This window comes from Drosophila ficusphila, unplaced genomic scaffold (genome assembly GCF_018152265.1).
Source record: "Drosophila ficusphila isolate 14025-0441.05 unplaced genomic scaffold, ASM1815226v1 contig_106, whole genome shotgun sequence".
Taxonomy (NCBI): Eukaryota; Metazoa; Arthropoda; class Insecta; order Diptera; family Drosophilidae; genus Drosophila; species Drosophila ficusphila.
The window spans coordinates 6,213,460-6,227,646 of record NW_025063993.1 but is presented as its reverse complement, the minus strand read 5'-3'; the positions used below and the strand labels follow the sequence as shown (position 1 = coordinate 6,227,646).

General features: G+C 39.4%; 1 protein-coding gene across 2 annotated transcripts; it reads left to right on the top strand.

Annotated features, from left to right (window-relative positions):
- Window positions 1-9,106: 9,106 nt before the first annotated feature.
- LOC108099757 (flocculation protein FLO11) lies at window positions 9,107-12,887 on the top strand. 2 transcript variants are annotated; one of them, XM_043207930.1, is made up of 2 exons: window positions 9,107-9,161; window positions 9,304-12,887. In XM_043207930.1, the coding sequence occupies exons 1-2, from the start codon at window positions 9,149-9,151 to the stop codon at window positions 12,885-12,887; spliced, it is 3,597 nt and encodes a 1,198-aa protein (XP_043063865.1). In that variant the 5' UTR covers window positions 9,107-9,148. The 2 variants fall into 2 exon arrangements, with proteins under 2 accessions (XP_043063865.1, XP_017058876.1); XM_017203387.2 differs by having other exon boundaries at window positions 9,109-9,155.
- Window positions 12,888-14,187: the final 1,300 nt, after the last annotated feature.

Here is a 14,187-nt window from a genome sequence, read left to right as displayed (position 1 = left end):
ATGTCATTAAAATAAACTATGTTTAACTAATTCAATGCCCTAACCAATGATCCTTTGACTAAGAAAATTGAAAATATTTGTAAAGGAATACATGAATGGTTCACCGCCAAGTTATTTTTAAAGAAATAACTGGTAGCTTGAAAGCTATTGTTTGCCGTTTGTAATACCAAGTTTAACCCAAAAATAGACCAGGAAAAGAGCAAATGGCATTTAGTTCGCCCACTTAGGAGTCAGAAAATTCGAACGAAATTGAAACCAAATGCCAACAACTAACAAACCGAAGACGATGGCGAATAAATTGTCACTTGCCAGTTGCTTGAATTGAAAGTGCAAATATTAACATTCAAAGCAAGCCGACACTTGTGGAATATATATATTTGGACAGCAGTCTTCAGATCTCGTCGCTTTGGCCGGCTTACAACAATGTGCCAGTGTCAAGAGTCGAGAAGAGTCGAGAAGAGTCTCGAATTCCCAGCGCTGCTCGCACTCAATCTCTGCGTAACTGCCGACTGCAGAGTCAGTCCTCTTCAGAAATCAAAAGTTGAATGCGAAAGCAGGGCAAACAATGAGCGAGTGTTACCATTCGCAGTGCCACCGCCAGTCACCGCAGGATATCAAATAATATTTGAACTGGCAGAGCTCCGGATGAACATTTTGCGTTCGTGTTGACACTGGCCTGGGATTTCGCAGAGTCGAGTGTTAATCAAATTAGTAGCAGGTCAATGCAAATGGCAAACATCAGATGCCAAATGCAAATAGCAAATGCATGTGAGCTGTTTACCTAGTGTCGCATGCCAACGCTAAAATATCCTGGCCAAATCTGCTAGAGAGAAACTCATTAGGACCAGGCTTAAGTGCTTTAAACTTGCGCCCCTGGGGAAAGTATTTAGGGCTTAAACTCCTGCAATAAAGGACCTACAACCATGTCGTATAAATAATAAATGGGTTGTTTAACTTATAATGTGTTAGCCTTTTAACGCCGGCCTCTCACAGGCATTTATTTTTTGGTGGTTATTAAATTAAAAGGGCAAACTCGTTAGCTTAATATTGGCAACTAGAACACACGGACACGCACAAAATGCAAAATGAAAATTCAGCAGAAATCTTTAAGAGCCAATTAGCCAAATGTATCCGATGCTCAAAGTTCACATTTCGCATTCGAAATTAATTCAATTAACTCGATAATGAGTGTGACACATAATATATGCGGCATTGAAAGCCATTTTCAATTAACCCATGGCTGCCAGTGCACATTTTGTGCAACTAAAGCAAAACGGTGAGATACGACAAGATTATCACATTTCGGGGGATTACTGTGTTCTGGGTAAAATTGAGAATTTCATTTCCATTAAGCAAAATACTTTAGCAGTTCGATCGTTGAGTAAATTTGCACTACCGACTGCCAATATATATACATATTTGGACAAAAAATTATTAAATTCAATGAATTATTTATTTAGCAGGTGGTGCTGACTGAACAAACCCGTATATTCCAATTAACACCGAACGGGCAAAACAAATACAGGCCGAGGATGGCATATATTTAAATTGAAAAAATATATTTATGTCAACTTTAAGCCGATTAATGACCAACGGAAAGCGAAACGAAACGGCTACCTATTAAAATCAATTAAAATACCAATGCCAATGCTAGGCAATAGTGAGCCGTGGGAGTTAAAATTTAAATGCATTTATCCCAGTTGGGCAATAAATTTTGTTAAATCAAAATGACAATTTTCCCCAAATTGTTGACTGCCATTAAAAATTCAATTATCATCTCTGGCAATCATTTGGCCAGCCCTCCACAAACAAGTGCCGTAAACTCCCCAAATTACAAACTTAAAATTGAGTCATAAAAACGCACACAGAACTGCTCGTAATATTGTTTAATTAAAGGCTCACGTTCCGGTGTTTCGTCCGCTTCCATCTTTCGTCAGTATTAATCCGGTCAAATGAAATGCGATTAAAATTCAATGCTGCCAAATACATATTTAATTAAAATTTCCTTTTTATTGCGTATAAATTAAACAACATATGTAAGCAAGGTGTGTGGGCTGCGCAATTGGTACCGACTCTTGTTTACATCTGCATTCAGATTTTAATTGACTTGGCAAATAATAAAGAAAATGTATTCAATTTTTTGTATTGCGAGTCATTATAAATAATCGCAAAAAGTGCATTGTATGTGTTAAAAATGCAAGTAATTAAAATCGGATGGTTATTGGATTTGGGAATAAGTTTTAATTGTATTATGCTGTGGACTTCATTTGTTTTTAAAAGTTGTAAATAATTCGCTCTGCTTGATCTTTTATTTTTGTTTACAATGGGAATGTTTTCCTGACAAACAGCGTTTTTAAAGTAACTTTAAAAGGAATCACAGAATCTACCGCAAACACTTCCCTTTTATTAACTTTAATCAACGGAAAACCTTTCTGCTACACCCCATAAACCAGGAAAGCGGATAAACTGAATAATCAAAATCATAAACATTTGCCTAAATGGTTTGAGAGCATGGCAAATCGCGTCCACCGGCTGGGAGTAAAAACTAAAAACCATGAAGTGGCGTCGAATAAAATATTAACCATTAATATTCACACCCTTCGAAGGTTCACGAGGAGGTCATGACCTGGCAATCAGCAACCCCGGCTGGCTGGGCCTGACCTTTTTGGCAAAGTGAGCGGCAATAAAAGTTTAAATAGAAGTGCCAACAAACCACAACAGCACTCATCACGCTCCAACGCCATCGTCGGTACACTCAGCAAAGGGGCCAGGTGGGGGTGGTTTTGGCCCGGTAAAAACGGAAAACACTTCCAAAAAAATGAACCTAAAGAGAAAAAAAACGAGCGGAAAACCTCAAAGCAGACAAGCTAACAAGGATTAGTGAAAAATTTGCTCGAGGCTACATTAGCCAAAATATATTTTCGGTTTGCTTTCGTTTGGCGAACAGCAGAGTTCTTTAATTGATAAACCAAAAGTTAAAAAGTAATTGAAAACTTTAAAGTGCACAATTGGAAACCTTTAATTAGTTCAATTTTGCTCTACCCAAAATAGTGCTGTAATATGCAAATTATTTTCTAATCTGACACCAGCTAATTTGTTTATGAATTCGTTCAAGAGCACGAATGTGTTAAACATTTTCAATAATCTGATAATAAACGGAAATTGTTTTTATGCATAATAGAATATTGAAATGAGTGGAGGATTTTAAAGCTTGATAATCCCACGATTGTCAGTAGAATTTAGGCTAACATTTAAGGGAGATTAGGTTTGAGAATACTAGTGAAATTTTATTGTTAAATTTATAATACTCGCTTTATGTTTCGGAAATTATATTCGTAAATTCTATAATAATGCTTTAAAACATGAAACTTCAATGTTCAACTATTTAAATAACGTTAATAAAGTCCAGCTAATCAGCCGCAAAAAGGAGCTTTTGCGTATTTTTCAAACTTGTGGAAGCACTGGGATAACTTGATAAAGACCTAAAAATTGTGCCACTCGCCTTTGTGGCGCTTTTTCAGCAATTTTCCGGCATTGTGCGGGGTTAAAGTGTAGAAGTAATAATACTCAAATAAAACATTTACAGGCGCAGACGACGAAAAACTGTAAATGACATGCCAAAAGGGGGGAAATTCGAGCGGGGGAAAGCGGAAAACTGCGGTTGGACCACAAAAACAGAGCAGACTCGTTGCCATCGTCTCTTGTCGTTTGTCGTTTGCTCGAGTCAAGTGGAGTTGAAGGAGCTGCAAGTGCACTTCATTTCGTAGTCCCCCCTCGGCACTTCAGACCACCCCTGTGGAACCCTCCTCTTGCAACCCCCACCCCTTTGGCAGACCCCTTTGAACCCCCTTTCGGCAGCAGTTGCCTCATAAATTGAAACCGAAAAAATTCGCTTGTGCTAGGCACTTGCAAGAAGTCTGCCTACAGCAAATAGATAAAGACAGAATCTACGTGGGAACAGGTGAAAGCAAAGGGGGTATAGGGGCATGAAAAATGCACTCAGAAAAAAAAATGTATTTAAAATTATTTTGAAAATATGTATGCTAGGGATTTACTTAACATTTAAAGCAACTGTTTCTTAATGTTTGCTCCACTTACAAGTGGTTTAGCAAGTGCTTTGAAATTACAATAACTTTTTATGGGGCTTATAGGTTTTTCCATTCTGATTCAATATTTTTTTCGATTTTTAAGAAAATTACTATTCTTAGTGCATGAGAGGGTGCTTGAAATCGGGTTTCAGGTGGCAGCAACATTTAGTTCACTTTACCTGTTTCCTTCCCCATTTCCGACGATCCGCTCCACTTCACTCCATCCGACAAAACAACAAAACCGCAAATGCGACAAAAGCAGAATGCAATTCGCACTTGAAACTCTGTGGGGCCAACAACAACAACAACAACAACAGCAAGAAGTCCAGGATGCAAAAGAAAAGATCCTGCTAGAGCGAGATGGAGACATCGTGCATACTTTTGTGGTAAAAACAGAAAAAGAACTTTTGCAGGCAAACGTTCGCGTTTGCTTTTCCACTTTTCTTTTGCTCAGCGGCAAACTGCAGAGTTTCTTTTTTTGGGACTCCCCAATTTGCTGCAGAAAATGAAAATTTAAATTTTTAACCAACGCCGAGCAGGCTGGCCAGAAAGTTTTGCTGCCAGAGTTTTTGCTGCCATCGCGCTGCAGCTGGGAAATTTCACACATTTCCCACAGCGCATTTTCGCAACCTGTTTTTTGTTTTCCCATTATTTTTTTTTACTTTTGTTTTGTCAACGAACGAAGGAAACCGTCAAGCTGCTCGGGAGAGTGATGAATGGATGGAGACCTCGCCGTCACTTTAATTTAACATAATGAAAAGGAAAACCGGGATACCGAATGAAGTGTGATTGAAGCACGAAAGCGAAAAGGTCCTAGTCCCTCATGTTGGAAAGCTTCCTGGGGCAGGACTTTCGTTTTGCTTTTGTTTCGCTTTGCTTACGAGCTAACAACAATCATCAGTACACGGTGCCCCGGGCCAAGGAATGCACATCCGACACCGTGTATCCCGGCCACTTTCCCCGCCCATTTTCCCGGCTTTCCCGTTCTGTCAGCATGCAACAAATGCCTCGAGTGCATAACAGCCTGCCTGGCCTTACACGGCTAAAAAATCTTAATATTCTTGCATCATATTTTATTTTAACCGTCTTGGAAACTTTTGAGGTTGAGGATTGACCAATTAACTTGTTTATACTTAAGGAACCTAACGAACAATAAACCATTTTTAATTAAATTCTACAATAAGCATTTGCAAATTGTTTTCAAAATGTAGATAGTTCTACTTCAGTTTTTATTTTATTACAAAAATGTTGACAAATAAAAGTGGAGTTTAATAAAATAGATCAACTTTTTCTAGCTGTACAGGCTGCAAACTCTGACTCCGGCATAAATCATGGCTGGCATTTGCATGTTCCACAACCTCTTCCTGCATGCAGCTAATCTTCGTCCTAGCCCGGCCAGAAGTGCATCCTTTGTATGCCTTTTGTTTGCTTTACATGTACTTGGTCAATTAAAAAATGGCTTCAGTAGGGGGCAATTCGGATTTTGCATTGTCGAGCAATTAATATGTTCGGTCTCCGGTAGAGAAAGCATTTTTAATTGCATTTTCGCACGAAATGGCGCAATTTAGTTTGTCTTGGATTTTCACACCTATAAATATGTAAATTTTTCCTTTCACCTGCAGTGAAAGGAACACTTTTCTTCCTTTTCCCTAGATAAAATTAATTGCTGCTGCATTTGTGGGACTATCTAAGCTGACCCTAATTTGAATTGAAATTTACGTGCTTTGAAGTACTAAAAAATTTCAACGAAAAAATATCGAGTTTAACTCCAGAACCTTTTGCCTTCGGCCTCGGCTGAACAGCAACTGTTTCTTTATTTGGCCAAATAGAATTGAGTTCCCCTCGTTTTAGTCGCTCGAAAAGCCGAAGTAAAAATACTCCCTCGATGAACAACGCAGGCGCTAAGTTCGATTTCGAAAGCCGAGAGAATCTCGCCGAAAAAACAAGAGAGTTTCTAAAGAATAAACACTCAAAGAAGATTTATTTCTTATACGACGGGTCCCTAAAACTGCACCTCTTGTTGATGTTATGGTCCGACTGCTTATAAAATGCATGATCTATTCAAAAGTCGTATACATTTACCCAAATTCAATCTTAATTTTACGTTTGTTTCCAAAAGAAACTTATAATTTACTATCAAATAATAATTAAATACTCTTTAAAGTCCAAATGCACTTCGGCTATAATTACAATTTTGTGTAATATGTTGGTAGGAACGCAATCCATTGTCTTCTTCAAATCAACAAACTCTCAACTTTTCTAAAATTGCTATATTTAAAGGCACCCACAGCTCTTCCAGATTCATTTTTTTTTGTTCTGATTCAACTTGTAGGTCATGAATTCAACAATTTATACATTTTCTACATTTTTCAGCCCCATCTCAATTTGCATTCCTTCTCAGCCATGTACAAATATTTTCATTAGAAGAATAAATCTCAACGTTTATTCACAACCAGCACTGAAATAAAAATTCCGCAATCTGGTAAGGGAAAAAATATTTTTAATTTTGTTGATTGTAGTTGCCTATAACAACAACCACATCTACAAAGGTGCACAAAAAAATTCTTATCAACAAGCGTTGCAAAAATGTGTGCAATTAAAAACTCTCAGCAAAAAAAGAATAAACCAACAATAAAAGAAACAAGTAGAAAGACTTTTGGAAAGAGCAGAAAAAATGCAAATTCAGCAAAACAAACGTAGAAGAAATTAAAAGAAGCCCAAAGCAGGTCCAAGGATTCATTGGATTTTAATTAACAGAAAAAAAGAGATAGGGACAGAAACCGAAAACAAAGCCAAAGAACCTTTGGCAGATGTTTCTCGAAAACAAAAAAAAAGGATTCACATGCATATTATGTGCACTTTGCGATTTGTTTGTTTGTTTTCAGTTAGCTCTGTGACTTTGGCTTCTATTTCGAGATCAAAGATTTTCGTTACTCAATGCATAATTGCATTTTTGTTGAATCTTAAATACTTGATTTTTTGCTACAGTTTTCACTTTAACTAGTAATATCTGGTTGACGTTAATATTGCTTTAAAAAAACCGCTCTGTTTTTCCAACGTTTTTTGGGAGCTTGACAGAGGTTTACTCGAAATCTCTGGACGCTGGAAAAGCACACGAGTGCCGCTAGACTCGGTGATGAATCAAGGCCCCGGGATGCATTGCGGCACACACATTTTCCCATCAGCCCGTCGAGAATCCTTTCCAGTCGCTGGCGACACACGCACCGGGTCAATTTCATGCAACACAAACACGGGACGGAGCAGGAGAAGGGGGAGGGGCTCGGCAAAAAAAAGGGGGCGGGAAGCAGCTTTGCCGTCTTGCATGGAGGACACGTACTCCCTCGTTTTCCCCGCTTTTCCTTTGAGAGGCAGCCAGGCGGGCAGAAAGGCGAGCAGGTGCTCAGCTGTAACTAAACGTCCGTTTTAACATTGCCACCTGATGGCCCCGGTCCTTATTTTGCGGATTGTGGACAGTGGATGGGTGGATGGGTTTTGGAGCATGAGGCATGCGGCATGCGGCATGTGGCACATGTCAGTTGCTGGTCACGTCGGCTGCTGGGGCATAATTGATAGTTCAATCTGTTGCAGATCAAACGCTTGACAGCAGCCAACAGATCAAGCTGAAAAATTGCCCAAGAAAAAGATTGGCTCAAAATGTAAGATTACGGATATCTGTATCTTAATAACACCTTTGACTTCTTTTATGTAAATTGAATGGGGGTTGAGGTTATGCAAAGAAAAGCTTAGAATACTTGGAAAATAGGTAATTTATTGTATTGATTATTATATTAGAACTTTACTTTTATATACATAAACATTATGTACATATTTTATATACATAAAAATTGTACACTTTTTTTTTTGTTTGTTACTCTTTCCATTTAAAAATCTCTTTAAATATCTGCACTTAAATATTCCCACTTTTCCTGTATACAACTTTATATTTATTTTAATGGCTTTGGCCTTCCAGGCTGGACTATATTTTTTCAAAGTTCGAGAGAGTTTGTCAACCCAATGGCGCCTGAGGGATCGGGGAAAAGAAGCTTAACCAGACGCTCACAGATAAAAATCCTCCAGCCAAATAGATTTTCATGCTTTTAAGTAATTTTCCGTACAAATTGAAAGTCTTTGAATAGTACGCTATGGAAGTGCAGCTTGCGAGCGTCCTTTAAGCCAAATATGTTCTTTAATCCCAATAAATTATTGTTTACATTTTTATTTCCACCTTTTTGTTTGCTACTCATGTTTTGTCGCTTTATTTTAATGGCTTGCTGCGCATTTAACTTCTAGCTTCATTTATGTTTATGTGCGTATTTTTATTTGTGTAATTTTCGCGTCAAGTGCTGATCATAAATTGTGACACGAACTTTGGAGCCGGAAAGGTCACGTTGGCTCATTAAAGTCCCAACAACAGTAGGAACTCGAACCAGAACAATAAATGTAATAACAGGAGCAATAAGAGTCACAAAGGAAGCACACAAAACACATGGCAACAGGATAAAATGATTCACCTTTAAAGAGAACGAATATAAAATGACAATCATTTTCACAGCAAGACGTGTCTGCAAGTCTTTGTAAAAAATTAATATAGACTACTCGTTTAAAGAACAACCCAATAAATCTTTTGGCTTTGTTTATTTTTGGATCCAACTTCGTAGGTTATCGCATATTGTGACGTCATGATAAGACTTTAAATACGTAATTGGTGTATCTATAGATTAGAAAACCACAAAAAGGGGAACCCAATTCGTTAGTGTCTTTCTCCGCGCGTGTTAATATACAACTAAAACTAAATAATGCATAGGTTCAAGATAACAGAAAAATCACAATTTAATCACATTCAATTATTTAGATTAAAAATTCAACAAAAAGATTTCTATTGAATTTTATTCTATTTCCTAATAAATCTTATCAGGCTGCCATTAATATGAGCTATCAATTTGATATCAGGAAGACACCTCGAACTGTAGACAAATAGTTGGCCCAGTTAAAGAGTCAGTACCGAGTTTACTGCAGAAGAGGAAACACTTCTTAAAAATAATATCAAATAGAAAAATCCTATGGAAGGTACAAGTATGTTTATAAGTAAAAATTTATCTAAAACTATATATCACAAAGATATATGATCAGCTTTAGGACACTTTGACTATCTTATAAAGACATGTCTTCAAATGGTTTAAATATGTATAACCTAACGAGTGCTTAATTATTTCAGTTAAGTTTTCCAACCTTTTGCCATGGCTATTGATGGTCATAGCTCTATTCTGGAGCTGGAAACTGAACGTTTTGGCCCTGCCGAAGGACGAAGGGGGCCATAAAACCTGTGACAATGAAGAGCGATACGAAAACCAGGTGATGTGCGAGGACAAAGACTTTGGGGCTTTGGTTCCCTATCCGGATAATTGTAGTCTGTTCCTGGTGTGCGATTGTCTCTACCCCACTGTGAAGATATGTCCAGCGAATCTGTGGTGGGACAACATCACTCAGCTATGTAATTACCCCCAAGCTGTGGATTGTATTTACTATTCGATTGAGACCCCTGTGCCGACCGATGGTACTACTCGTATTACGAAAGAGCCAACTTCCAGTACCGAAGAGATAACCAGCGAAAGTTCTGCCAGAACCGAAGAACCTACGACGACTTCCTCAAGTAATATTCCAACTTCTAGTTGGGATCCACCACCTGCTCCACCCGGAATTTCTGAGGATTACTGTCATAACGTTAAGGATGGCACCCTGTTTCCTTATCCCTATGATTGTCAGGCCTATATCAATTGCACATTTGGCTGGCCTGTGCTCAATTATTGCATTGAAGATAAGGTCTTTAATAAGTACCTACTTATTTGCGATACTCCCGATGAAGCTGATTGCGAAGAGCTGCCTTTACCAACAACAACCACGGAAATATCAACAACCACAACCGAAATTTCAACAACTACAACAGTAATACCTACCACTTCAACTACTGAAGGCGATGTGGTTTGCGGTCCAGCTCCAGAAGGAATAAATGATGATTATTGCCAGCTGAGAGGAAATGGTTTTTATAAGTATCCCTACAATTGCAGTGGCTACTTGGCATGCGAAAATGGTTGCACAAATTTGGATTACTGCCAACCGGATAAGCTTTTTAATATGTGGCTGTATATCTGCGATACGCCCAATTCCGTATATTGTGATCCAATACCACTTCCAACAACAACAGGACCCAATGATAAAACAACCACTTCAATACCTACAACTCTTTCAACTCGTACCACTCTTCCTTCTGGTGGCTTCACCACAACTGAAAGTTCTACCACAGAAGTGGCATCAACCACTACACCTGGACTTCCCTCAGATGTTGATCCCAATGATTGTAAAGACCTTCCCGATGGCACTCTAATAGCTTACATTGGAAATTGTTCCGAGTACTTGATTTGTAAAAACAATCAAGTGGAAATGGGGAGCTGCCCTCCTCCTCTGCTATTCAATCCTGACTGGCGAGTTTGCGATGATCCAGATGATGTTGTATGCCTTGCAGATCGCACCACCACACCGATTCCAACAACCAAACCGACCACAACCACTGAGAAAACAACTATCGCAACGACAACAACCACGGAAGCCACAACTTTGGGACCCGATCAATTTTGTCAAGGTCAAGAGATAGGTGCTTCTTTTCCCTACACCGAAGACTGCAGCAAGTATTATTTGTGCTTGGGCAACGGACAGTGGATGATTGCACCTTGTATATATAATAGTTACTTCGATCCCAAGACAGGTGAGTGTGGACCCAATGTGTCGCCCGATGCTTGTAGGGCTTCACAATCTACCACAACCTCTACAACTTCTGAGGCCACAACAACCGAAAGGGTTACCACCCCCAAAACCACAACTAGAGAACCAACAACAACCGAAAAAACAACCACAACAACTGTGGCGCCAGACACTGGAATTTGTAGTGGTCGGAATGAAAACGAGAATATAGCTTATCCCAACAAGTGCAACAAGTATATTGTGTGTATTTCGCCAATTCCCATAGCTTTCTTCTGTCCCGATGATACATTCTTCAGCTCGAAGTTACAGAAGTGCATTGAAAGTTGGGAAGAAAGTGACTGTGAAGGCGATCAGAGTACTACGACTTCAGAACCAGGATATACGCGTCCACCTCCTGAACCCACAATGTGCACAAATAGCAGTAGGAACACTTTCCCATATTCGGAAAACTGTCAGTGGTTCATACGTTGTGTGGATGATTATATCTACATGATGGACGTCTGCAATTGCGGGGAATACTACGATCCAGTAACAGAGAAATGCGGTGCTGGTGTTCCATCGGACGCTTGTCGATGGGATTACACTTCAACCACCTCGACAACCAGTGAGCCGACTACAACCACAGCGGTTACAAGACCACCACCACAGAAGGGACCTTGTGATGATGTCGAAGATGGTGCCCTAGTTCCTTATCCCAACGATTGCTCAAAGTACATAAAGTGCGATAGACCCATAGCTGTGGCCAACGATTGCGATGAAGGGAATGAGTTTAGTGTGGAACTAGGAAAGTGTGTAGATGCTTCTCTGGCTAATTGTTCGATAACAACTACTGCTAAACCATCGGAATCAACTACGACTCCAAGTGAAGCGGAACCGTCATCAAGCACAACTGCACCAACAACGGAAAAATCTACTGTATTAACAACAGAATCTTCTACTGAAGTAACCACAGAATCGACGACTGAACTATCAACAGCATCATCCACTGAATTAACGACCGACTTATCTACAGTATCATCAACTGAATATCCAGCCGAATCCACGACAGTCGAGTCCTCCTCAACAGAATCCGGAACGACTTCAATAGATTGCACTACAACACCAAAACCTGCAGAGGGAATCTGTGGAGGCAAGACGGACAATTCTTCGGTTCCCTATCCCAGAAACTGCAGCAAGTATATAAAGTGCCAATATCCGATACCTGTTGGATATGACTGTCCGAATGGCCTGGAGTTCAGTCCCACAGAACTATCCTGCATGGATCCCGAGTTAGCCGGTTGCAGTCCGAAGGTAACCACTCCAGGGCTCTCCACTTTAACTACTGAAGCCTTGAATACTACAGAGTCAACAACTACACCATCTATAACAGAAATAACAACAGTTTCAACAACGCCAAAGACAACTACTTCAGAATCAACAACTACCAGGGAGTCAACGTCAGAGTCTACATCAGAAAGTACAACCCTTTTAACAACTCCACAAATAACCACTACAGAACCAACAACAATTTTAACAACTCCAAGGACAACCACCCCCGAACCAACAACTACTACAGAAATAACTACAGTTTCAACAACTCCAATGACAACAACCACAGAATCAACAACAGTTTCAACAACTACATTATCAACAACAATTTTAACAACTCCAAGGACAACCACCCCCGAATCAACAACTACTACAGAAATAACTAAAACTTCAACAACTCCAATGACAACAACCACAGAATCAACCACAAATTCAACAACTACAGAATCAACAACAGTTTCAACAACCACAGAATCAACAACATTTTCAACAACTACAGAATCAAAAACAACTACTGCGCCGCCCCCAGTAACACTGGATCCGTACACCCCCAATATTTGTTGTGGACAACCTCTGGGAACTTTGCTAGCCTATCCCAATGACTGCAGTCGTTATGTCGTTTGTGATTATCCGATTCCATATGCCGTGGATTGTGTCGAGGGAACAGTTTTTGATGAGAAACTTCTTCAGTGTACAGCTACGCCCAATGAAAGGTGTCTATTTGCTGAATTTTAAGTAATATGAATCAATAAAAAAAGCAAGCCCAGCAATACAAAGTGTCGCCCCTTCCGTCCTTTTCCAACCCTCAAAATCAATTGTGTAAATGCACAAATGCTCAGTAATTGAGAATCACTGCACTTCAAGTGCTTTATAAGTCCCTTTTTAAGTGTTCAACATTTTAGGCATATACAGTGCTCCAGTTCTGGTATCAATAACATGCAAACCCTTTTCCGTAATTTCTCGCAACCAAGCGAAAGCTGAAACGAAACCATGCTAGGAGAAAAAAGAAGATAATTTACCACTTAACACAGTCGATTCCCCCGACAGGTAACAACAGCCGATTGGAATTGTAGAACCTCCTGGCAAAAGGATTGCCAACGAAGACCCTCAAGGGGACGCAAGCACAGGGAAGGATTTTTAGCAACAGGCTAAAAGCAATTTCCCCTTGACAATGCCACATCTAATATCTGCTCGGTTACAAGTTTCAGCCATTTATCGTAGTTTGATACTGCCTTTCTTGCCCCAAAGCTCAAGCCCTCGGAAGCTCGTCTAATCAGATTTGGGGTTGGCCACATAAAAACACAATTGCCAAGGAATTATCCCAGGAGTGTGAGGAGCTGGCAGGACGTATACAACTGGGGGTAAATATAACAAGCACAAGGATAAGTTGTTCAGCATTGTTGATGGTAAAATCGAAGGGAAAAAAGAAAGAAAACCAAAGCGAGTTATGTATGTGAGTAGCAATGACAGTAACGACACAAAATGAACACAATTTGAGCAAATTGTTTGGCAATAATGTTAACTTAATGCGTTCCATTTGTCGCACTTCAATCGACAGACACGCGCGTTGGCGCTCCTTCGAGTGATTTGTAACGCTTTGATAGCTCCCCAGGACAAACAAGGATTTGTGCTCGTGTCTATAGGGATAATCATGGCGGCGCCCACAAAATTGAGCAACAAGTCACACGAAATCCATTTAATTGAAGATAAGACTTGGCCTTACAGCCAGACCGATTAAATGATTTTAAATGGGATTTTCTTATTAAATGGTCATAAATTAAATCTTGATTGGCTGGGTGTCATACTAAACTGAATCTCGTTGCCAAAACAGGGTAATAAAAAAACAATTTCGCTTAGATTTGCCTAGCCAGACTTAGTTGAATCACAGCCAAAAGTGGAGTGCTGCCAAAAAGTGTTAAGGAAGGAATAACCAAATAGATGAATACTTTTTAAAAAGGCAATTTAAAAAAAAATAAATTAGTAACAAATATAATTTTTAGGGCAGATTTTAAATTTCTTAACACTTTTAAAAATC